This window comes from Morus notabilis, unplaced genomic scaffold, assembly GCF_000414095.1.
Source record: "Morus notabilis unplaced genomic scaffold, ASM41409v2 Scaffold249, whole genome shotgun sequence".
Classification (NCBI taxonomy): Eukaryota; Viridiplantae; Streptophyta; class Magnoliopsida; order Rosales; family Moraceae; genus Morus; species Morus notabilis.
In genome coordinates, this window is record NW_010357446.1 from 31,801 (window position 1) to 57,706 (window position 25,906).

The window sequence follows — 25,906 nt, forward strand, 5'->3', positions numbered from 1 at the left end:
GCAAAAAAAGAAAAAGAAAAAAGAGCAAGGCGGATCAATTAGTTAAAAATGTATCTAAAAGTTAGATGTGATTGTTTCTGAGAACTTTTTACCGTAACAAAATTCAAATTTTAAACTCGAATCGGTGAAATGAACGGGACCGTAATTTGAGAAGCTGCTTTTTTGCCATGTGGCACTCAAAGAAGAGATGAAGTAGACCCCAACTAAGAATATACCTGACCAATCATATTTGAGAAAATAAAATTTTAGAAGAATACATAAAAAAAAATATTTAAGTAGGAACTTATCGGTGAAAAACTATTTGAAGAACATGTAAAATGTAAATAGTTTTTCACCAATAAGTTCCTACTTAAATATTTTTCACCGATAATTCGTTTATGCACAACTTATAGGGGCTGTAGCCCCCTTTCAGCCTTAGCTAGCTCCGTTCCTGTTTGAATTTGTTTATGCACAACTATCTCTTCCCCTATTTGAATTATTCATGATTGATTTTGAAAGAATCTCACACCGTGGAATTTTTAGTGGAGTGCTAATCTGAAGAGATATTTTTTAATTATTGAGATTGCAAGGTTTAAAATTATATTTCAGTTACATTTGGATCGTGTGTTCAAAATATGGGTAAGAGAGGATGATGCAATGCACCTTAATGAATTAATTAGAGACACGCGCCAATTTGATGTTGGTCTGGTGTTATTGTTTTATAGTTAGTAAATGACTTTGTATCTACAAATGAATTTGGATTTTCTAGGAGAAATTTACAAAATTTACCTTTAAAAGTGCATAAATCTAGACTTTTATCTTTTATTCTTGTTAAATATCATTTTATTAATGTAATTATTTGACTAAAAAAGTTATAAATTAAGAGTAAATTGTAAAAATTCTAATTCATATACTTTCAAGCGGTGTTTATCAAGATTGCCCATTTTCTAAATATGAAAATAGAAAGTCCAAAAGGAAAGTCCAAAAGTTTTCCGTTACTAGAGGTTTATTTTTTTTTCTCTGAATAAAACTCTTTATTAAAATGCTAAAAATAGGCTAAAACATGGTAGCCACCTCTTCAAAGTAAAAACAACCAACCCAGCCCTATAACCCAGGCTTAAGCTTAGTTAGTTTGGTAGTGCTGTAGATTTTAAAAAAATTACTTTTAATTGTGGTGAAAAAATAAGTAATTGTTACAAAAAACAGCGGAATATTTAGTAAATTATAATTATACTATCTGTGCTGGTTCTAAAATCAGTGTAATAGTGTTTGGTAAATTACGTGGTTGAATTACTATGGGTAGTTAAAATTATCAAAATAAACATGGTATGAAACTTAAATATATATAATAATTTTTGGTATTTAAAAATACTTGTTTAACTTTTAAAAAAAAACATAATGCTTGTTTAACTTAAAAAAATAAATTTAAATAAGAAATGAAGCATATAAAAATTTATTTGTTATTAAGAAATACTTGTTTAAATTAAAAAATAAAAACTTGATTTAGTGCTGAGGTATCTAATATTAAATTTATAATAATTTTTTCTTTTTTTTCATTTCTTCATTGACAATATGTAGTTACAAAAAAAAATGAGTATTAGCGAGTAATCCACATATACAATCTAATTTATCATCAAGGTAAAAGACAAAATATACATTCCATTCTCAAAATTGTGGTAAATTGTATCTCTCTCCTTTACATTATAAACTTGCTTCAAGAAAAGGACCTTTCCTATTGGCCATGGGAGATCGGAACAATATATCTTTTGAGCGAAACTACCATCACTTCCCACCCAGAGTTCATACTTAGCTTAATTGCATCAGCAAGCCACGAAGTGAGCATCGCCTTTGTAGATATTCAATCTGGAACTGAGTAGAGCTCATTATCCAAATCAATAATTCCATCTTTTTTAATTCTCTCAATGACTCCACCCTTCTCATTATTGTAGGCCACATAATCACTAGAATCAATGTAAGGAATTTGATCTAATAGAGAAACGAATCCAAATATTAGTGATCAATATTCTTATCTATATACTTTTTTTCCTTTATAATTATGCTCATCAACGCACATTCCAACAAAGAAAAAACTTTATATTAAACATATAGAGAACCATAGAATCAAGTCAAGTGTGTAAAATATCCATATTCTAGAGTACTCTAGAAAAGCTTCTCCATGACATTTTTTACAAGCTCTACACCCGAAAAACTTTACAAAAGGAAAAGAAGATTGCACACAACGGAATTGGATAAATCCTAGCAAGTTCTCATAAGTGCACTTTCATTAGAGGCATTGAAGTAAGTCAACTTTTTTCACCACACAAACAAAAAAACTTTTCCCAATTTTTCCTAACTTTGTGTTTTTTTAACTCATAACGGTACCAAATTCTATCATGAGCTGAAACCATGTGCAAACATTTGCCATTCCATGTTCATAAGATAATAAATTCAAGTAGTTTCTTTGATAGAGTAACACAAATTGATCATGGAGACACAATTTTTAACCAAGATCTCTTTTTTAAAATTAAATATCATTATGAAACTTCAAGCCAATATATAAATATATACATATCATTGTGAAACCAATTATCACTATTTCAAGTTCAACAAGCTAGGTTAGATTGATAACATCCCAAGTGCAAGTCATCAAAAAGATTCAATATTTCTATTCGTTTCTTCCAAATTAACCAAAATTACATCCAAGAGAATTAAAAGAAAAGGAAAAAACATGACTGCATTCACAAAATTCAACATGTCATTTTGAGTTCAACAAAAATTTGGCGCCGGAAATTCAATTTACATAACCATTTACAAGCCAATCTCAACCAAGAAATCCGACAAAATCCCAATTACCCAACAAAAATCCAAACATGAAAAACAAAGAAATAGCATTAAATTCTGAAAATATACACACCCACATACATATAAAGAAATGAAGATTGAATGTTTAGTATTTTACTAGAATCTGGATAAACAAGATTGAAATCCAAGTGAAAAGGAACATCGGCGAATTGGAGGTACCTGCCAAACCCACACCCACGCCCATACAACAATGACGTCGTTTCCTTCTTCCTCTGACCAACTCCGGTAGGAGCTGGTCATCATCTACATCGTCTCTCCCAAACAAACGAAATACAGAGTAGGGACAAAAAAAAGCTTTTTCTCAAAATCCATCAATCCAAAGAACAAAAAACCTAATCGACATTCAATACAAAACTAAATGGAGTACTTACAGAGGCTATTAATCTGATGAGCTCCAACTGGCAATCTGACGGTGTCCAACTAGCCCGAAATCAGGTAACCCTAACGAGAATAAACCCAGTCTCACAGAAAGAACAGAGAGAGAGGAGAGACTCAGCCTCACCTAAAAGTGCAAGAACAACTCAGAAACAGAGAGAAGGGAGTTCGAGAGAGCAAAGAGAGAGAAGAGAGAGAAACGGAGAGAGAGAGCACATGAAGAGCAAGAGAGAGGAGAGTGCGAAGGAGGTGAAAATTTGGGATGGAGATTTCTTACATGCAACAGGGTTAATTTGGGAAATAAGGAAAATTTCATTAAATGTGGCAATGGATTCCCGCACAATCTAGAATCAGAAGCAGGCCAAAGACTGGTTCTGATTTTGAGCCCAAATTCCACACAATTTCTTTAAGAAGTACTTTTTAAGGTTTTTACCATACACAAAAAATAACTTTAGCAAGGTAGAGAATTAAGAGGTTGTTTGGTTGGAGGATTCGTCCCCTGATTCGAATCATGGTTCGTGGTTTGCTACAGTATTTTCACTCATAAAAAATACACGTAAATCAAAAATAATTCTAATCACATAGTTCTAATCTATGAACCAAACGTCTCCGCTTGGGCTCCTAAAATCTCTACCAAACCCACCCTATTCCATTTAGCCGAACTGTCTGCACAACTGTTCTCACTACCAGAGGTTCATGTATTTGAATGTTGTCGTGTACACTCGATAATTCTCTCAATATCTTGCATAAACTTTCTATTCAGTTGAATCATCTCAATTTATTTGGCATTTTTTAGTGAATTAGTAGGTCAATAGATGCTCTATTTTCCTTAAGCTTCCCCATGACATCACTTTCACCACCTCAACACATTGTTAAATACTTGATGTTTGTTATAAGATCATTTTTCATATGAATCCACCAAAGACATACATTACTGTTCAAATCCTGGTATTCAGAAACGAAAAGAAAAAATAAAAATAATAATAAACGACTGAAGAGATTTTGTGTATAAATATAAAGTCAAGTATTTTGCTTTGAAATGGCATTATTAGTGTTGGTATTCCTTTCTTGAAGTGGATAGGCTCAGAGCCTTCGCACGTTAGTTGTATAGGCTCAAGGAGGATGTAAAGTGGCGTCTTCATTAATGATAAACGTTCTCACCAAATCCCACTTATTTTTTTCTTTGAATAGCTCCATTGTTTTTAAGAAAGATAACCCCATAGCCAACCTTTTTTTCAATAGAAAAGTATTGAACAAGCACAAAGCGAATCAACAAATAACAGAAACGCCTCCACCAGGCCAATAGGAAAAAGCTGGAAATTTAGCGGTTCTAAGGGACCAAAGAAAAATGGAGAAAGACAGCGCCCAACAGCTCGAGTTGTGCGCCTTAACATTACCCGTCCTCCTACTCCAAATAAACTAGTAGGACTGAAAATGTTGAGCTAAAACGCGAGCCTCAATCTTGCAATTTTCCAGTTCCCAAGTGCTATGCCCGACCCCAGAAATGCGGTCGCACCATAGACATTGAAAAGGAGAGAAGGTACAAATATTCAGACTAAAAGGAGTTTAAGGACTTCAAAAATTCAGTAAAAAGAAGACGATTGGCTATGCAACCTCAGCGTGACAACTCTCAGGCTCTTTTTGATCACAAGTAATGTACATGTAAATTAGCATACAGTTCTTTCATATTTACATTTGCCCAAAAGGCAAGATTTTTTTTTTTTTTTATCACACGGGTTAACAAGATAATCCACTGACAAGTCAAACTCCAGTCATCTCTGCACATTTTGGTATGGTAATTTAGCTGGGAGAGTAGAGTTTTTAACTGGCCAAACAAAACACGGATTCAGTACAAAACTCTACCCAGTTTTCTCGCATTCAAAGCCGAAGTGGGTATTATCATGAAGATGAAATATTGGAAGGCGTACAAGATGCAGCTCTATGCTGAATCCTACTCATGCTGTGCTCCATACTTCTTTGAACCATGTCTTGCAGAAGCCTCTTGGCGGTTTCTGCAGCCTTATCTGCTCCATCAACCCTCGTAGCAATGTCGTAAACTATTTTCTCTAAAACGGAGGATGTCAGTCCCTTCTGCTCAGGTTTATCCCTAAGCAAATCAAGAAGGGTGCGAGCTCTCTCTTGGGCTTCTACTGTGCCCTCTACTGTCAAACGCAGAAGGCCTGGGATTGCGCCTTCTTTGAGAATGAGTTCCCGATATTTATCCCGGGAGCTCCGGCATAATGAAAGCAACGCTCCAACTGCGTGTTCTGTGCTGACAAGGGATCCATCTTCAACAGTCTCTACTAGTGCCAATATCCCACCATCTGAGTTCGAGATTGCAACTTGCCCTTCTTCAGAGTTTGATAGGATCTCCAGTAGAGCTGTGGCCTTTTCAGCAAATTTAGAGTACTTCTTCTTGCATTCTTTGAGAAGGTTAATAAGAGGAGGAACGGCTCTAGCATCAATAATTGGAAATGAGTTCTCTTTGCAGGTAGAGAGATTGTGCAAAGCTGTGACAGCATCAACTCTTCCTTGAACACTACCAGAGCTGAGAATCTGAACCAGGAGAGGTGCGGCTCCAGAGGCTGCAATAGTTGGCTTGTTCGTCGCAGCAGCTGAGAGGGTTAAAATAGCTGCTGTGGCTAATTCCCTTAGACTCCCATTTTGGAACCTCAAGAGGTCTACAAGAGGAGGAATGGCTCCAGCTGTCACTATCTTCACCTTGTTTCTGATAAATATGAAACAATGGCAATGGCCATAGCCATGTGAGATAAACTGACAACAGATCCTAATGATACACTAAAACTAATGAATTGAGCCAAAAAAAAAATGATAAGGAAGGCCACAAATCATAAACATTGCGAAAAAGCATCGTGCACAAATTCAGAAGAAGTTCAGATGTGATAAAGAAACTCAACAATATCTGATTTCGAAGCATAGAAGTTGATAAGGAAGGTCACAAAGCATAAAAATTGCGAAAAAGCATGGTGCCGAAATAAAGAAGAAGTTCAGACGTGATAAAGAAATTCACAACATCTGATTTCAAAGCATAAAACTCGTGGAAACGCATAGAAAAGTATCCAAATACGAAAGAAACTCACATAATATGATACAATTTTGCAATATTTGTTAACCACTAATCACAAAATAAGCTCATTATCTTCTGTAGTTTAGGAGAATCCTTTTTCTAAACTGGAACTAAAGGAATGGAGGGTTGCTTTGCTATTAGAAGGATATTTGTGCTACATTCACAAGATGAAATTAATACATAGAATTAGCCCCATTTCAGCCCATTGATTCTTAAGACTAGAAAATTACAGCTCCAACAAATTTCTCTCAACCGTCAACTTAGAAACATAATTCAACACAAGCAGTATCAGTAGCAAGCAAAACAAGTCCTCTGTAGAAAACATCAACTTTTTGCAGTGCTGAAGGAAAGAGACAAATAATTAAACTCAAATTGCTTCTTGCAAAGCATTTCCTAAGATTTAGCTGTGCTCAGGCACTTTGCTTTTCCTTTTTTCTAAGTTCCAAGTAACCAAACATGAATCAAATAAATTTTCACAGTTTTCAGACTAGAAGGAGCCAATTTTTTCCCCTCCCTTCAAATAATAGCTGAAATTCTTCTTAAAATCACTACGAAGATAACAAAATATTTTCATTTTGTTCCTTTTTCAGTATTTTCTTAGCAGCGAGTGGAAATTGAAATCGACTCCAAATATATTCGACGGATTGAATCAAGAGACATCCTTCAAGAAAACCTCAAATGAACCAGATTTGGACTTCCGGTTTGGTTAGAAGAATTTCAACCAAAAATTATTTTCCGATTGGTTTATATAATTCGTTTTCATCTTCTTCTCCATCTCTACCAGATTCAATCTCGTCCGGTTCGATTCGAAATCTAAGCATAAAATCACCATTTATCAGCAGCCAGAGAGAGAGAGAGAGAGAGGGAGAGAGACTGACAGTTCGTCGCGAACAGCGAGATTGAGGAGAGCGAGGAGAGAGGCTTCGCGAGCATCAGGATTGGGAGAGACGAGCATCAGAACCAGAGGCTGAATCACACCCGCAGCTCCCAACTTCGAGCGGGTCTTGCAAGACGAAGACGACGAGGAAGAACAAGGAGAAGACGAATAAGACAAAGAATAACACGAAGAAGAAGAAATTGTAGTTGCAGACCTCCTGACCAGCCGTCGGATGTCTCTGGCGGCTTCAATCTTGGCCTCCAGATCGCCATGGATGAGCTTCGACGAGATTTCCATAATCAGATTCTGCTTCCTCTGGTTCCGTATTTCCTCCGACTTTTCCCTCCTCCCTTCTTCATCTTCTTCTTCCTCTACTGCAACTGTGGCTTCCTCTTCCTCCTGCCCCATTCTCTCTCTCTCTCTCTCTCTCTCTCTCTCTCTCTCTCTCTCTCTCTCTCTCTCCTGCTTCGCTCTTTTCTTTCCTTTCAGATTTTCTTACCGTTTATCTAGTTTTCTCCATTTTTATTTCTTCTCCTTTTCCTCCTTTCCCTTTTCTATTTTTTCTAATACCGGATTAAAAAAAAACAATTTATTTAAGGGAAAATTGAAAATCAAAATTAAAAAGAGATAATTACACTATACCGTAAAATTTCACATCATGAATTGAAATTTAATAAAAGTATAGAGAATAATTAGTCATTTCCAATCAACAAAGCGGAATTATTTTGATAGGATATTAGAAAAAGGAAAGGAAAAAGAAAAAGAGAGTTTCTATTGTAATGTGCAGTTTCACTAAAATGATGTTGTTTATATCAATATTTATAAACATTTTTATTTTGATTTTATAAAATAATATTGAAAAAATAATGCAAAACTTTCCAAAATATATATATATATATATATAAAGTGAAGAGTGCTCCTACCCAGATAAAAATAGGAGATAAATTTATCATAATTAAGTAATTAAGTGTGATTATACAATCAAAGTTGTTTAATAATACACACATATATATTTATATAAATATAAAGTCATGGGCGTGCTGAATAAGAACAATTGAAAAATGGGTAGAGTGTTGGCCTGCAGATTCTGATGGTCACAAGATGATACCAAAGGGAAGACAAAAAACACCCAAAAGAGTCACGACAAGAACAAAAGGTCCAAACTATACCGACAAATTAAATTCCTCAAGAATTCTTATATAATTAATCTTGATTTGTTTATGGCCTTTCTCCAATAAGTGAAACCAATTAGTTTAATCAGTCAAGAGCTATGGTTGACAAAGAATCATTTGGCATATAATTAGGCACAACTTTAAGTAATAATTATTAGTCCTTGCTCCTTAGGTAATATTGATTAACCATTTTTACATGCACTAAATTACAAAGAACTCACTAGAGACCACAATTTTAAATTGTTGATTTTCATCAAAATATACCAAATGTCTTGATATAATTTTAATGTAATCTGACGTTTAAAAATTATGTATTAGATAATTTTCATACTATTCTATTTTGTTCCTTGTTAACTTTAGGTTGGAAAAAACAACAAACACAGATACAAGAAAACAGAGTGCCCACCCCATCAAAAAGAGGCTTCCAAAAAAGAAAGAAGACAGCTTTTATGCTTAGAGGCCCTTTAATAAGGCAATATTCTTCTTCCTAACTGAAGAAGGCATTTCAGCAAAAGGCTGAAGAAAAAAACTGCCGAGTCTGCAACTCTTCTTCACCGCCCATTTGCAACCACAAGGAGCATTTTCACGTTGTGTTGGCCAAACTGTTTCACAACCAAACTAGGGAAGCTTCAAACTTTTGCATATAACGTATTATTGATGTTTCTCTAATACGCCACTCTTACTAGTAGAGTCAATTCATGACCATTAGATCTAATCAAAATCACATTAGATTAAAAATGTACGTAGAATAAATAGTTTTTGATTCAAGAAAATGAAACTTTTCGGTAGTTCATTTTTTCAAGGCCTACTAAAAAGACTCCTTGTTTATAGGGTATATAATCAAGTTATATGCTCCCTAGAAAATATGTAAACTCTAGAAAGTCAAATATGTTCATGTTTCACCAAAAAAAAAAAAACAAAAAACAAAAAAAACAAAAACAAAAACAAAACAAAAAACAAAAAACAAAAAAAAAACAAAAACAAAAATTAAAATTCATTGAGGCCCCAGAGTCTTTGATTGCTGTTAAGAGTTTGCTGCCATGCACATAATTTTGTACCTAATTCTTCCAAATATGACCATGAACTGGGACTTTCTCTGAATTGTCCCATCTGACTGATCTTGTGCTTTTCATGAATCCTAGAAAAGTCTCGCATGTTTCTTATCAAGAAAGACTTTTTTTTGTTTTTCCCTTTTCAAGCCAAACTACAGTGTTCTTACCTCACCACTCACTTTTGAGAGAACAACTTCATGGTAACACAGTTTTTTTAAGACACTTTCCTTCTAGATCAAGATCTAGTCTGGATTAAGGCCACAAAGTAGGGACTCTGAATTAAAATTACCTAAACTAAGCTGAACCTTAAATAAAAATAAAAATAAGTTAAGCTGAACAAAATCAATCATATATTGTTTGGTTTGGTTTCATTTCCTAAAAAATTTCAGGGGTTTGGTTTGGTTTGGTTTTCCTATAAAATTCTAGACCAACTTAGTGTAAACCGAACAGCTTGAATTTCTTGGATATTTTCCCTCCAAACCAACCATCAAGGTCCCATCACAAAGTGCAAGAATGATTCGCGTTTATTTTAAGTAATTTGTTAGAGCAAGGTCAGCAAAGAACCTGCATTTGTGAAACCCTATTGTCATAGTCCTGAGTTATCAACACTGTCAAATATCAATGTGAAACCCTCTAGTCCTCGTATTTTTCAAGCTTTACATAGACGGTCATAGATGATTCATTAAACAATGAATAATGCAAATTGTAGTCTACATAAATTCAAATCTATAAAAAGTGTACCAACTTTGCAGCAGGGAATGAAGATGATTGGTGGGGCATGCTCACCGTGCCGAGAAATAATCATCCTCTATGAGTCTAATGGCATACCAGAAGAGAAGATTGTACAAATTTTGAAATCATAATCGAATTTATAAGCTAATAATAAGATTATTTCAGGAAAAAAATAAAAAAGAGTTCCCCTTTTGTCATGTATCCACATGCATCAACGATCTATCAGCCAACGGAAAGAATTAAGCTGACTTTTGCTTACACCAATACAACAGTTCACTACATTTCCTCTTCTTGCTATCAAAATTCACTTTACAGGTAAGAGACAGCCGAAAGAGAAAAAGAGAATAGAAAAATTACTTCACCAGCCTATAATCTTACCTTCCAAAATCCTATATAACCTCAAACATTAAGGAGAAAGGAAAGAATTGAAGCGATTCTCACCACTAAACAGTGTAGACAGTAGTCCAAGGAAGTTCAAAACTTGCGAGTTGCGAAAAGAGAAAACGATAAGACAGGAGATGAAGAAAGCACAGGGATAGGCAGATGAAGCTTGAAACTATGAAAAGGAAAAAATAGTAACACTCATATAGCAGCAGCAAGAAAGAGGAAGACCTGGACATGCCTACCTTGACTAACTAAAAATGGTCAACATCAGTTACAGGTGGTGTGCACCTTTTTATGTCCTCACCCAAGCAATCGGGAGATACTATTGGCAAACTTTTCAGCCTCTTTTTTGTAGATTTACACTAAAGCCAGCCAACCTTGTATCTTCTTGAGGTCTCCCCCCATCCAATAGTGTGAGGTCCCTAAAAAATCGCGCGATTAGACCTGCATTCGTCGTTTTCCACTGTTTACAGAAAGCCTATCCTTATTCAGTAGTTACTTGGCCAGTTTATTTGGGTGTGCTGAGGCTGCTGGTAAACACCGCCTCCAGGTCCCACCATATCAACAGCCCCAGCCATGGTCTGAGACTGTTGCAGAAGTGGATGAACAGTTGTTGCTGTTACAGCTTGAGCAGGGTGGTAAATACCTGCAAACGTACCATGGCCAGCCTGTGCTGGGGTGAAAGCCACATGCTGACCTTGTGGAGGGAGATTGTAAAATGAACTTGTAGGCAGGCTCGATATGTCTCGGCCAGGTGCAGCAACCCACATGGCCGAACCTTCACTCTGGATAAGCAAAGCAATTCATGAGCATTTTACAAAATGGTGTGCATAGAAATTGTGAAAGAAAAAACAAGAGCGTGGCAAGAAAGAAGATGGCGGCAGAACATGTACAGCAGCATACTAGAATAGTATTAACCAGAACTGACACTTGTCCCCAAGTTAGTCAGACTGGTTGATTTTAAGGAGAAGTAGATAATTTCTTTATAAAAGAATGTAAACGCATTGCATGATACAAAGATGAAACGGCCCGATCTTTATCCAGAAGCATAAAGAATAAGAAAATTAGCAACAGGTGAGAAACAAGATTTAAAAAACAAAAAAAAAGTAAAGAACAAACAAAACGACACAAAAAACAAAAAGGAGTGCAAATTATCAAAACCAATAGTTGCTCAGGACTGATATCCCTTAAAGTCAATTACTTTTGCATTTACGTTTGATTTAAACCCCTAATCCACATGCTCAATTATACTTTTTATTTTATGATATTAATTAATAATGGATGAGTAAACTATTTATTATATATCATACTGGAAAAGATAAGGCCAAAAGCGAACCTGTTGTCCAGCAATGTATACATTATTTTCCTTGAATTGGGAGGGGCCAAGATCATCATTAGTGGTTGAATTCCCAACTGTTGTGGCAGAATTGGGAATATAACCACCTGGAGAGGAGCCATATGGTCCATAACCACTTGTCATCCCAATATGAGCAGAGTTTCCTGTATTAGTCCCTGGTTTGTACTGTGGAACTGAATATTTGACTCCCGTTGCAGCGGCTGCTGGTGGAGCAGGATATACACCACCAGCCTGAGGTTGTTGCGAAAACGTGCCATTACCCAAAAATTGGTGGATGGCCGGAGGTGGCACATAGAATGGTGGAAAATAATGACCGTAGGAAAAGTAGTTTGGTGGGTAATGAGATATGTGCATCCCAGCCGGTGGCCGAAAGACGGGAACAGGTTGTTGAGTAACAGCTATTGAGCTTTGCATGAGGCCAGCAGCTTGTGTGACCAGCGGAGATGGACCAGCTGTGGACAGGACCCCACCCTACAAATTGGCAATAAAAACATCAAGGCACAATAAACATGTAAAATTTCCAAACTCATGTCAGCAATAGTACCTGTTTGTAAATATACAAGATACTTAATGACCTTACGTATATAAGAACCAAGCATTATGTTTATAAAACCCAAATCCCTAGGAATATCTGTTTTTTCACGAGGCTAGGAATATCTGTTCCGCTCTCTCAATTCGCAGTGTTCTCCCAAGAAAGTTTTACAAGAGTATAAAGTATATAAGATTCTTTGCTTCTAGTATTACTTTCATTATTTTATTTTGTTCCTAATCCTTTCCTACTGTCCAACAGAATATATTTGTCTTTCTACCATAGCACGAACAATTCAACCATACTTCTTTACAACAAGTAAGAACAATACTTCTTTACAACAAGTAAGAACACCGGAAAAGCTCCTACTTCAATTTGTATAATATACATATAATCATATATAAACACTCCTCACTCCTAATTAGCAGAAAACCCGTACCACTTGGTAACTTATTCAAAAGACAGTGGCACAAAATACAATGCTTGACCAGACCATCTCAACTTTTGCAATATTTTTTCGTCCTGCCAATACTTATAAGAGTCCCAAAGTTAAATCTTTGAAGAAAACTAACCACCTCAACATAAATCTTGCAGAATCCATATGAAAGATGTTCAAAACTCAGAGCCTAAGATTGCATAATGTAGAAAATCTTCTAGAAGTTAGTTGTATTTTATCATTAAAGTAGCCGTGTAAAGTAGATCTGATTCTTAGGCAGATTCTTTTCCTAGTTTTCAGGGATCTTAACAACCTAAGATCTCTTTTCTGTGTATATAAATATTCGGTCAGTAAATGAGAAAATAACTTCTTCTCTTCCAAAATATTCTACATGGTATCAGAGCCTCTCTTTGTGCCCTAAATCTGCCGTCATTCTCTGTGCCCTAAACCTGACGCCGCCATCCCTTATTATCTCTAATTGAATCCTCACACCGTTGCTCCTTTCTGCCGCCATCATTCTCTCCTACTTTTTTTTTCCTGCTTCTTGCTTCGATTATGACTGAAACAGATCAGTCCTCCTCGACCAGTATCACCTCTCCATCTGGTTCATCTCCTGCTCTCACTTCGGCTATGCCTGAGAGCAATCTGATTCCTGTTACCAGTCATAAATTGAATGGTCACAATTATTTGCAATGGTCTCAATCCGTAATGATGTTCATCAGTGGCAAGGGTCGTGATGATTATCTCACTGGAGCAACAGCCCCACCTGACAAGTCCAATACCAGCTACAAACTCTGGCGCTCCAAAAACAACATGGTTATATCCTGGCTGATAAGTTCCATGACCACAGAGATTGGTGAAAATTTTCTTCTTTATTCCACGGCTCGAGATATCTGGGAAGCCGCTCAAGAAACATACTCCAATAGTGAAAACACCTCGGAATTATTTCAGGTGGAAACTGCATTTCAGGATCTAAATCAAGGGGAGACAACTGTCACCACCTATTTCACCAACCTAACTCGGAACTGGCAGAAACTTGATTTGTTCGAAACCCATGACTGGAAATGTCCTGATGATGGTGCCAAATTCAGGAAAATAGTGGAAACAAAAAGGGTCTTCAAATTCCTCATGGGACTTAACAAATCCCTAGATGAAGTTCGGGGTCGAATCCTTTCCACCAAGCCTCTTCCTAGCCTTCAAGAGGCCTTTTCTGAGGTCCGTAGGGAAGAAAGTCGAAGAAAAGTAATGCTGGGAAAATCAGGGGCATTGTCAACTCCAGAAGGTTCAGCCCTTGTGGCTAATGGTTTGCTACCATCACAGGAGGATGCCTCAGTCCAGGCTCTTGCTGCCTGTGGTCCTCCCCCACATTTGAATGATAACAAGCCTCGTAGAGGGAGACCTTGGTGTGATCACTGTCGAAAACCAGGCCACACCAAGGACACCTGCTGGAAAATCCATGGAAAGCCCGTGGACTGGAAGCCTAACCGGTGGTCTACTGAGCGTGAAAACCGTGGGAATGCAGCCTCAACAGAATTTACTGCTGCGTCCTCTCAAGTTCCATTTACCAAGGATCAAATTGAGGTCCTTCAGAGGCTAATTAGTCAAGCAAATACACAGCCAACTCCTACTATTATTGGTACAGGAGGTACTGTTCACAGAGGTAATATATCTAGAGTTTTTGGTGCAACCAGGACACTCTCAAATACATGGATTGTGGACTCTGGTGCATCAGATCACATGACTGGAAATAGGTCTCTGCTCACATCATTTAGTCCATGCCGGAGCCATCTCACAGTCCGTGTAGCCAATGGATCATGTTCCAAAGTTGCTGGATTTGGCACTGTCAAACTATCCCAAACTCTTGTCCTACATTCAGTCTTATTTGTGCCTAATTTAGACTGTAATTGATTGTCTGTGAGCAAGCTTACTAGTGATTTGGACTGCGTTACTAAGTTTTCTGCCAAAACTTGTGTTTTTCAGGACTCGGAATCGGGGAGGATGATTGGCAATGCTGAGCTTTGTGCGGGTCTCTATCTTCTCAATCACGCTAATTCACAGGAAGAAAAAAGTTGCAGCAAAGTCTATGTCAGTCCAGAAAGTCAGTTACCTAGTATGTCCTTGTCTTCGAGTCTGTCCAATAAGGATAGTGCTGTCATGATGTGGCACTATCGTCTAGGTCATCCAAATTTTTTGTACCTTAAACGACTATTTCCATCATTATTTATCAATAAAAATTCAAGACCCTTTCATTGTGATATTTGTCAATTATCTAAACACACACGCAGTTCGTATTCACCTCGACCATACAAGTCCTCTCATCCTTTCTCACTGATACATAGCGACATATGGGGTCCCTCAAGGGTTGTAAATATCACCAGGGCCCGCTGGTTTCTATTATTTGTTGATGATCATACACGCTTAAGTTGGGTATTCCTAATGAAAGACAAATCTGAAACTAGTCAGATATTCAAAACATTCCATACCATGATCCAAAATCAATTCAAAACCAACATTCAGGTTTTCAAAACAGACAACGCCAAAGATTTTTTCAATTCGGTTCTTGGAAAGTATTTGCAAAATCACGGTATTATTCATCAAAGTTCGTGCGTTGACACACCCCAATAAAATGGTGTAGCCGAACGGAAAAACCGTCATCTTCTTGAGGTTGCCCGCTCTTTATTGTTCACCTCAAATGTTCCCAAAAGATTCTGGGGTGAGGCAGTTCTCACCGCTACTTATCTCATAAACCGTATGCCCTCACGTATCCTGCACTTCAAAACTCCAAGCCAAACATTCCTCTAACTTTTTCCAAATTCTCACCTTATCACTCAGATTCCACTCAAAGTCTTCGGCTGCTCTGCTTTTGTCCATGTCTACGCCCAAAACAAAGGGAAACTAGATCCTAGAGCCACCAAATGTATCTTTCTTGGTTACTCACCAAACAAGAAGGGGTATAAATGCTACTGTCCACTCACAAACAGGTTCTTTCATTCTACGGATGTCACATTCTTCGAGCACCAATCATTCTACACCAATTCCTCTATTCAGGGGGAGAATAGAATGATGGAATCTCATAATTGGGATTGGGATTCTCTGCTCGAGAATGATTCAGGGAGTTCCAGAATTTCCAATCCTAAGTGCCTCGACTCCAACAGCAGAAACGATACAACCCCTCTTCACTGAGCCAGCCGAGCCTCTCCTCAGTGAGTCAACCGAGCCTCTTCGTGTCAACCATAAAACCCAAACCGGTCAAGAAAAAGGTTCCAGCCCTGTCCCAAATGAACCCAGACCTAGTCAAAATCAAACTGCAACAGAAAAGGACTTTAGTGTCTACTCAAGGAGAAAACATCCTCAGATGCAACCTGCACAAACTCAGCATAACCAAGACTCTTCCTCGACTCCAACCTCCATTGAAAATACTCAAGGTAAGGCTGAAATTACTCTTGTTCCTGTGCCTGATCCGGTTGTAGATCTTAATTCAGACCTGGATGTTCCAATTGCAATACGGAAAGGAGTTCGACCATGTACACAACACCCTCTTCGCAATCATATGTCTTATGCGAAGTTGTCCCCAACCTACAGAGCGTTTGTGTCCAAGCTAGACCAGGTCCGGATACCCACTTTCATCCATGAAGCTTTACAAATACCCGAATGGAAGGCAGCCACCCTGGATGAAATAAGAGCACTTGAGAAGAATGAGACATGGACGATTACTACTCTGCCTCCGGGTAAGCATGCTGTTGGGTGTAAATGGATATTCTCAGTAAAACACAAGGCAGATGGCAGTGTGGAAAGGTTCAAGACTCGCCTCGTGGCAAAAGGGTTCACTCAGTCATATGGAATAGACTACCAAGAAACATTCGCTCCAGTAGCCAAACTTAACACCATCCGAGTCCTCATCTTCATTGCAGTAAACCAAGATTGGCCTCTACTTCAACTCGATGTAAAAAATGCCTTCCTAAATGGAGACCTCGAGGAAGAAGTTTACATGGTGATACCTCCAGGTTTCGAAGATAATTCCACTGCCAACAAAGTCTGCAAACTCAGAAAATCCTTGTATGGCCTCAAACAGTCTCCTCGGACATGGTTTGACAGATTCACTAGAGTCCTCAAGAAGGATGGCTATGTTCAGTGCCAAGCCGACCATACATTATTCGTCAAACATGCTACCGATGGAAGACTCACTGCACTTATTGTGTACGTCGATGACATAGTCCTCACAGGTAATCATTGGGAAGAAATGGAGTGCCTAAAGAAGCTGCTCTCAAGAGAATTCGAAATCAAAGACCTTGGACACCTGAAGTATTTCCTTGGAATGGAAGTGGCTAGATCAAGCAGAGGTATCTCAATGCCACAACGAAAATATGTTTTGGACCTACTAAAGGAGACAAGAATGGTAGGATGTAAACCAGTTGACACTCCTATGGATCCAAATGTAAAATTAGGAGTGCGGACAGGTGGTACAGCAGTGGACAAAGGCAGATATCAACGTCTAGTGGGAAAAATAATCTACCTTGCTCATACTCGCCCAGATATAGGCTTCTCAGTAAGTATGGTTAGTCAATTCATGAATAAACCTTCAGAAGAACACATGGAGGCGGTGTATCGAATCCTAAGATATCTCAAGAGAGACCCAGGCAAAGGATTGTTATTCGAAAAAACCACAAACAGAACCATTGAAGTTTTCACAGATGCCGATTGGGCAGGATCATCTACGGATCGAAGATCCACTTCAGGTTATTGTTCATTCGTTTGGGGAAACTTAGTGACTTGGCGAAGCAAGAAGCAGCCAGTCGTTGCCCGCAGCAGTGCAGAGGCCGAGTTTAGAGCATTGGCGCATGGGATATGTGAAGGAATGTGGCTAAAAAGGTTGTTGCAAGAACTTAAAGTTAAGGCAGAAGGTCCTATCGACATGAGGTGTGATAGTCAATCAGCTATAGCCATAGCAAAGAACCCAGTCCATCATGATCGGACCAAGCACGTTGAGATAGATCGTCACTTTATCAGTGAGAAGATTGAAGGGAAAAAAATCTCACTCAACTACGTTCCTACACGGCATCAAACCGCAGACATCCTAACAAAGGCACTCCACCGCACTAACTTCCAAGAACTATGTTCCAAGCTAGGCATGTTGAGTTTATACAGCCCAGCTTGAGGGGGAGTGTAGAAAATCTTCTAGAAGTTAGTTGTATTATATCATTAAAGTAGCCGTGTAAAGTAGATCTGATTCTTAGGCAGATTCTTTTCCTAGTTTTCAGGGATCTTAACAACCTAAGATCTCTTTTCTGTGTATATAAATATTCGGTCAGTAAATGAGAAAATAACTTCTTCTCTTCCAAAATATTCTACACATAATGATAGCAACCATTCACAAGGTAGCTATAAGAGCATAAAGTTGCAATTGAATATATGCACCAGATTTCTGTAAAGGAATTCGTATTGAATAGATTTAAACAATAAATACGCAATACCAACAGGATGTCAACCACACATGATTATAATTGATTTTAGAACAATTTCTAAAATAAACCTTTAGTTGCCCATAACCAACAGATATGCAATGTTGAATGTGCATATTACAGTCTTCTTTTAATGGGTAATGCAAACAAAATATAATACCATTTGTATATTAACTAGAGGAAAGGTAAATCCTCGACTCTAACCCGGCATTAATTTGTAGATAAGCAAGAGATAACATATTATATTTATGGTCCACTAAACCTATGCCTATAAAAATCAAATAATTATTCATTCTACAATAGCTCTTATATAAAAGATAACTCCTCCAGAACAAAACAATGGTGCAGTCTCTCCAATAAATAGAAAGTTCTCTAGAATGATAAATTCTCAGAATAACTCCAAAACTTCTCCCAGCATGCATGGCAAAAATAGGTGCTTTACTAGTGCAAACCTCTTGTGGAGACTGTGGATTTGGAGGAGGCAATACTGCAACATTCCCATTGTACTTGGTAGCAACACCAGGCGAGGGAAAAGGAGAAAGGCGACCATCGGTATCAGCACCTGAGCGGTAAAATTGAGCATAATAACTTGTTGGATCAAAGGGTTGAACCTGTAAATACAAGCAATCAAACACAAGATGTGATCAATATTACAACACAATAGACCATCAGTGATCATCTTTACAATTGTCCATAGTAAACCAAAGAAATCTTTAACAGTTTAGTCAGCAGATTACACTGCAAAATCTTAGAAATAGCAAGCCAATTAATAGCAAGCTAAAAGGATGAGTTTGATATAACCCCAATTCGTTTCACTTATGTGAGGCCAAAAAGTGAGGTAGATTAGTGTGTTTTGTGTGTTTTGTGTGTTGTAGCTATTGTGCTATGTTGATTATTGATTTGAGTAGTATTGCTGACGTGTATTAAAAAAAAATTAGTGAGAAAGGTTGTTAGGAAATGCAAGTGGTTAAGCAGACTGTTTGTATGCAAAAGAGATATAAATAGCACAACTAGTGATAAGTAGTAGGCAGTTAATCGTAGGGGAAAGTCTTGGGCAACCCAAGCAGGGAGATTCAACAGTATCTCGAATGACTATCTTCTGGAGAATTAGCTCTATATTGGTTAGGGGAATTCCTTATTCAATAAAGTTTGATTCAGTACTTTCAATTTTTCGTGCAATTGTGTGTTTTTCTGTGTGAATTCCTCTGGTTCCTATCAGAGTTGTGGACACTTTTTCTTTAAATTACTGTGAAGCTAGACCTAATAGCACAGGGGAAAAAAATGAGGAAAGACGACTCACAACAAAGCTTGGAAGGCGAGAAACGTCACGAGCTTGAGACTCAGCATTTTCTAGTGGTGCAAGCTGACTTCCCAATATAGGAGGTACAAGCCCAAAACTGTAGGTTGAAGAAGTATTCACCATTGAGTATTGTTGGCCTCCGGATGGCAATTCAGTATCCTGCTTAGATTCATTGGGCCCAGGGGTAGCATTGGATGAAACATCACCCTCAGTAGATGATAAATTCTCAGGTACATGTGTAGGTGATTGTGGATGCTCAGGATAATCCCCTTCATCAGCAGTTGCAATGACATTCTGGTTGCTGAAATCAAAGGAATAAATAAATGTGAAAACAGAATACAATGGGGTCCCTGCTACGTTGTTCAGCAAAAAAGAATCCATATAGACAATACACAAGCACTTATGAGGTCGACATACAGACTGAAAAAGGATATCACTCAAACTTTACAAACAGCATCATCATAATTGATGAATCAGATGAGGGCTGGAAATTATAAGCTATAGGACCTTTTGAAGGGAGGGAAAAAAAAAAAGCAGTGAGTATAAACGTGCTATACCAAACTGGGGCAAGAATTTCATTATTCTACATACTAACTAAGGAGTCATTTGCTAATGTATTACTCCCATTTCTGAGGTATATTGACTTGACTCTTACACAACCCAATAATAAAAGATTGTTGCTCCGTCCCTACTCTTCATGAACGCAATTTTCCTCTCCCAAAATTCAACACAAGAAGAGACATCCATACTCTTATTACTCCTTCATGAAAGCAATTTTCCTCTCCCAAAATTCAACACAAGAAGAGACAATGAAAACACCATGCCTAGTCTAAGTTGGACAACAACTCAAAGCACCAAAAACTAAAATAAAATCACAAACCTTGAAGACTTTTCCTCCACATTTTCTTCAGCACCCTGAGAGGTTCCAGGCAGAGGTGTAGAACTCTTGTCACTCTCAGAACCAATTGTATTGATTGTACTTACTCCAAAGCTAAAGCCAAAACTTCCAAAGCTCAACTTGGTTCTTTCAGATTCAGGAACATGAATGTGATTTGGTAAAATAACATGTTGACGTTGCTGAAGGTGTAACTCCTCCAACTTCTCCTCCAACATCCTCTCCAGTTTTGAAGTTGCATCTTCAGATTCAAGGATATTTGAAACAGGCTGTGACTTGGCATTTGCTTCAACAACACCGGGCAGAGACTCAGAAGCACCAGCTGTTCCAGAACCTTGAACAGCCTTTGGTTTCCACTCTTTATTGGAACCTCCTGCTGATGAAAAATTACAAATCTAATGTAAACTCATAAGCAAGTAATCAAATAATTGTATCTTGTCAGTAGATATTTATGTCAGACTTGGGCAAAATATTTTCTATACATCTTCCTCATCATTGTCACTGATCTCGTCAATCTATTAACCGGTTAAAAGGTCCGTTTAGAATTAAACTTTTGATTTGACACTGACTTCCTATGTTGCAGCAGAAAAGAGAATGAACTATCAAAGTAAAGATATACACCCCTAAAGGGCAATATAACAAGCTGCAAGAAGCAACTAAGAAACCTGGGAAGATAATAATGATGAAACACTATTAATCAAGCAGCAAAACATGAAGTAAAGATAATTCCAAAGTCAACAATATACTGAAGTAAAGAAACAGTTAGAAAGTATACCCTTCTGGGTACCAATTCCTTGTTGCGACCGGTTACTGTAATTGGAAGATGGCCGACTATTTGAAGAGCCCACGTGAGTTGATGTTGATGAAGGTTGTGAAAACTCAGTGAGCTGACCTTTCCCAACCCCCTGGGACTTGCTTGGCATTTTAACTTGTGCAGAAGAGATACTAATCTCAGAAGCTACCATGTAGTCATTGGCAAAAACTAATCTACGTTAATCAACAATGTTCAACTTTAAACAAATAAACAAAAGAAAAGGGTTTTCTGTGGTTTGAAAATCCTTACCAGCAGTTGATTTCTTCTCAACATGGAGAGTTGCATTTACCTCACAAGAGGCACGATGACCCACTTCACGTTTAATTGCGCCTACTGCACCTGGGACTCGCGAATCATTAGACGGCATGAGTACTGGATCTGAAGATGAGAAACAGACTGTTGATGTAGATGTCGGCATTGGCAATACTGCGCAACTACTGGAGCTTTGTTCAGGCTGCTCATACGAATTATCATCCGCAGATGCAGTTATGGGCTTTTTACTCACATCAACAGAGTGGAGTGTAGTGCTCAAGTTATCAGTGCCAACAGAAGTTGAATCCCACTCAGGATCACTTCCTACTGAGATAGTGGACGCATTTGCAACACTAGTACTTCCAGAAGCAATAGTTGTAGGACCATTAGAAACGACAGAAGCAGAGCTGCAAAAAAATCAACGATGTAGTTTATAGAAATTGATCAATCCTATTAAAATAAACCATGGATTGGAAGACTGAAAGTAGAAATTAGAAACGACCGTAAAACTTAAAAATTTAGCCACCTTGTTGCTGAATTTCTTTCTTTATCCTTGGTCTCGTGAGAGGTTTGCGAAGGAGTAATACCCTTTTCCCCACCTTGCAGACCATTCTCTTTTCCTGGACCTGGATTTTTGCCACTGCCGGCATCTAGAAAGTAAAACAGTGAAGTAAATTAAATCCAACCACATAACTGACCCCAAGAAAGAACTCATGTTGTTCAACAATCATACAATATCTAAGAAAATGTTTTTGAATCATAAAACTTCAACAGTTATGTCAATATAAAGACATACAATCAATCCTAAAAGAGCAAGTGAAGAGAAAAGAAAGGCAAACTACAGGAGTTGATAAATAACGCTCAGAAAAGTTAATACTTGGGCATATTCTTTACCATTTGATGGATAACGAGGTGAAAAATTTGCACGACCGCCCCTGCCCCCACGCCCTTGTGTTCCAGTCCTCCACCTTGTCTCCGTAGACTCTCTGTTGTTCACATTCTACAGAAAAATAAAGAAAACTATTTGAAGTATTGAAAGTAAATTTTAAAACCAAAAATAAGTCTAAACTTAAAAGAAATAGTAACGAAGTGCAAAAAACATAGTTGGCAATTTCCTAAGGTGTACGTTCACCACCCACATTCTACAAATGAAACAACACGCTGATATAGTCAACTATCAAGGAAAGGGGAAAAAGCAAAAAGATGTCTATCCAACATGCTATCCACTTAGTTCATTAGCTCTTCAAACTAATCAAGCTTGCATTTTCCTAAATTATCTACCTCCTGCATCCATTCACTGAATTAATCAAACTCCAATCCTCAAGATATATAAATCAATCTGACTTTGTGGAGGGGAGTAAGTCTTGGGGGGGGGGGGGTGATGGCCGAGCAACCCTTAACTTTGTCTAAAGTGATGGCCGAGCAACCCTTAACTTTGTCTAAATAGCGTATATAGCAAGGCAAAAACATAAAAATAAAATAAAAAACATGCCAAATCAGTCAATCTAGCCACCTAAATTTGCAAGGAAAAGGTTTCAGCATATCAAATATAGGAAGGGGATATTCCTAGATCATTGTGATCGCATGATAAGATCACTTACCTCTTTTCTCCTATCACGCTTCCTTTTGACCTCATGAAATGTATCTGTAGAACAATACGCACACTATTATCTTGGTTTTTCGGAAACAAATTAAATTAATGTTGGATCGAGAACAATAAAAATTTTGTTTCTCAAATTGAAAATTACAGTACTGAATCAGTACTCGGTAGTATATCTGATAAATAAAGATGCAATTTAACAGATATGCAGAGTCAAATCTTGCCCAAACCAATAACCGACAAGTTGATCTTAAAGTGTATTAACATTCTAACTGATGCTTCTTCCAATCTCCTAAGCATATCCAACCGTCAGTTTGAGACATTTCAGGGAAATTTTCTAATTATACAATAAGCGGAAATCAGATATCAAAGTTAAAAAATTGTTCAATTTAATTCTTGATCCAGAAGTGTTTCCTCCAGATGTAGATTTACCGTTGTTATTCAATGCTAAGACTATAAAGCTTCTTGAATACATCATAAGTGGTGCTAAACCATCAGTGAAAAAAATGGTTCTGCAGTAGCAAATGGCAGGTAAGTTTGAAGTTAAGTTTATTTTTTCTTGCATTTCTGAGCAACCAAACAGAAAGTTAAAGGTTAAAAAGAATAATCATTATTTTTATATCTATAAACAACAGCGTTAAACGCAAAATCATAAGAATTTGGACCCCAAAAATGCCCCCCACAAAATTAAAATAGGCAAAATCATCCTAAGCTAACTCCCAATCTAGTGAGAACTAATTCGCATTACAGACAAAGAAAACTCATATTACCGAATCAAAAACATTAACAGCACAAAACCTAAATAAATAAATAACAACAGTAAACAAAAAAAATCCGATGGATCGATCACAGTGAATGAATCGCCATGAAAAAGCACGATCAAGATCACGAAAGCAATCGTATCGTATAAGGTACCCTGAAGAAGAAGCTTCTGGGCGGTCTCGTTGGGATCCATGGAGCATTCCTTGAGCATTGCGTAGATTTCGTCATCGCTGTGGTTGCCGGCGATCTCCTTTAAGTTCTGGATCGTCTTCCTCACACTACTCGGGATTGAAACCCTAAACCCACCGCCGCTCATGTTCGCACAGAGAAAGTTAGAGAGAGAAATATGTAGAGAGAGAAAGGGGCAATGGAGGAGGAGGGGTCGGGGACTGTGGGGCTTTCGGATGAAACTAAACGAACATGTAATGGGAAAAAAAAATGGAAAATGGAAAATGGAAAGTGGGAAAATAAGGTTAAGGAAGAGAATAGTGATCTTTCTTTCTGTGATGGGTATTTTATATTTTTGAATTGATCCAACACTACATAAGAGAGAACAAAGCTAAGATTTGATTAAAAACACAGAAAGATGAGAGAGAGAGAGAGAGAGAGGACAGAGAGAGAAAGGGGGAGGAGGAGGAGCAAAAATCAAACGAGAAGTATTTTCTTGTGCAAAGTGTATGTGTTTTTTTTTTTCCTCCCTTCTTTTTTTTTCTTTTTTCTTTTAGGTATATTACTAGAGCTTTGTGTTTTTCTTTTTATCTCTTTTGTTCTTTTTTTTTCTCTCTTGTTTTTTTTTTTTCTCTTTTGTTTATTTTATTTTGCTTATATTCTTTTTTTTCATCCAATTTTCTGTTGGTGTCAACACTTAACACTTTAACTCTGTTCGCTTTACGCATGTCACACTTTCTTAAACTCTAAATTAACTTGTTGAATATGAAAGACTTTTCATTAATGAATAATGGGGGGCTTCAATAGAGTTTTTAAAATTCAGGTATTTTGGGACTCGTTCACGTGTTAGAACAAAATGTGTTGTTGTATGATATAGATGGTTGTTTAAAAATTTGTGGAGAAAAAAAAATTATGATTTATTACACTGTGCAAAACAAATAACGTGGGAAAACTACGGGATTGTTCTTTTGCAATAAAACTCAGAAAAAATTTAAACTCAAGTTACAACTTTATTCAAGTTAACGTTCTTTTAAGTTCTAACTTTATTCAACTTTACTCAACTTTATTCAAGTTACAACTTTAACTCAAGTTATCACTCAAATTCAACTCAAAAATTACACTCAAGTTACACTCCAAATGAACAACCCCTACATTTCACTTTGTGTGAGGAGAAAAGGGTGTCAATCATTGCTTAGGTATTGATCTTGTTAATGCCAATGGCATGCTAGATCCCCCAAAATGTAAGATAACATCACGAACTTGTTGAGTAAAAATTTTTGTTAATCTTTTTCATACAAAACAATATGGTCTTGAATCCGTTAGAGAGACGTGTATTTATCTCGATGGAGATAGGGAAAATTATCAAGCAGCTCTTAACAACGACAATATGTAATGCATATTTTATTGTATTATGTAAAAATTTTGCAAGCATCCATTTTTCTTTTCTTTTCTTTTCCTGTTTTTTAAATGCATATGTTAATGTATAATGTATTTGTTGGAGAGTATTTTTGTCATAATAAAATAATCAGCTCTTTATTTCTAAGTCTTCTCATTGATGTCCATAATGCACTAGTGAAGCAGTAAGAATTGAATTCTTCCTCTAGAACGATTTTTTCCTAAAAAGTTTATCCTTTGGGAAGACAAAAAAAAGTCATGTATCGCCATAAAAGGAGTTTGGAAAGATGAGTAATACCTTCCACTTGGCGCTTTTGAACATAAGTGAATCTACATTCTATTCATTTCGTCGATTCGAGTTTAAAATTTGAGTTTTGCTATAATAAAAAACTCTCAGAAACAGTTACATCTAACTTTT

General features: G+C 37.2%; 2 protein-coding genes across 3 annotated transcripts; both read right to left on the bottom strand.

Annotated features, from left to right (window-relative positions):
- Positions 1 to 5,034: 5,034 nt before the first annotated feature.
- LOC21388344 (U-box domain-containing protein 3) lies at positions 5,035 to 7,691 on the bottom strand. Its single transcript, XM_010090045.2, has 2 exons — positions 7,183 to 7,691; positions 5,035 to 5,944 (listed from the first exon to the last, which is right to left on the bottom strand). The coding sequence occupies exons 1-2, from the start codon at positions 7,587 to 7,589 to the stop codon at positions 5,116 to 5,118; spliced, it is 1,236 nt and encodes a 411-aa protein (XP_010088347.1). The 5' UTR covers positions 7,590 to 7,691; the 3' UTR covers positions 5,035 to 5,115.
- A 2,666-nt stretch (positions 7,692 to 10,357) lies between these two features.
- On the bottom strand, positions 10,358 to 24,624 carry LOC21388346 (GBF-interacting protein 1-like). 2 transcript variants are annotated; one of them, XM_024170842.1, is made up of 11 exons: positions 24,079 to 24,624; positions 23,165 to 23,208; positions 22,458 to 22,563; positions 22,090 to 22,213; positions 21,561 to 21,970; positions 21,273 to 21,455; positions 20,483 to 20,870; positions 19,603 to 19,903; positions 18,755 to 18,913; positions 11,858 to 12,349; positions 10,358 to 11,306 (listed from the first exon to the last, which is right to left on the bottom strand). In XM_024170842.1, the coding sequence occupies exons 1-11, from the start codon at positions 24,239 to 24,241 to the stop codon at positions 11,010 to 11,012; spliced, it is 2,667 nt and encodes an 888-aa protein (XP_024026610.1). In that variant the 5' UTR covers positions 24,242 to 24,624; the 3' UTR covers positions 10,358 to 11,009. The 2 variants fall into 2 exon arrangements, with proteins under 2 accessions (XP_024026610.1, XP_024026607.1); XM_024170839.1 differs by having other exon boundaries at positions 20,483 to 20,873.
- Positions 24,625 to 25,906: the final 1,282 nt, after the last annotated feature.

What these genes read in the sequence shown, in the direction of transcription:
- LOC21388344 (XM_010090045.2), bottom strand. Translation starts at nt 7,589, where the DNA reads ATGGGGCAGGAGGAAGAGGAAGCCACAGTTGCAGTAGAGGAAGAAGAA. An exon ending in CTCGCTGTTCGCGACGAACT is followed by an intron (nt 5,945 to 7,182) that starts GTCAGTCTCTCT and finishes CATATTTATCAG; the next exon opens with AAACAAGGTGAAGATAGTGA.
- LOC21388346 (XM_024170839.1), bottom strand. Translation starts at nt 24,241, where the DNA reads ATGAGCGGCGGTGGGTTTAGGGTTTCAATCCCGAGTAGTGTGAGGAAG. An exon ending in ACCTCGTTATCCATCAAATG is followed by an intron (nt 22,214 to 22,457) that starts GTAAAGAATATG and finishes TTTACTTTCTAG; the next exon opens with ATGCCGGCAGTGGCAAAAAT. An exon ending in CTCGCCTTCCAAGCTTTGTT is followed by an intron (nt 18,914 to 19,602) that starts GTGAGTCGTCTT and finishes TTGTATTTACAG; the next exon opens with GTTCAACCCTTTGATCCAAC.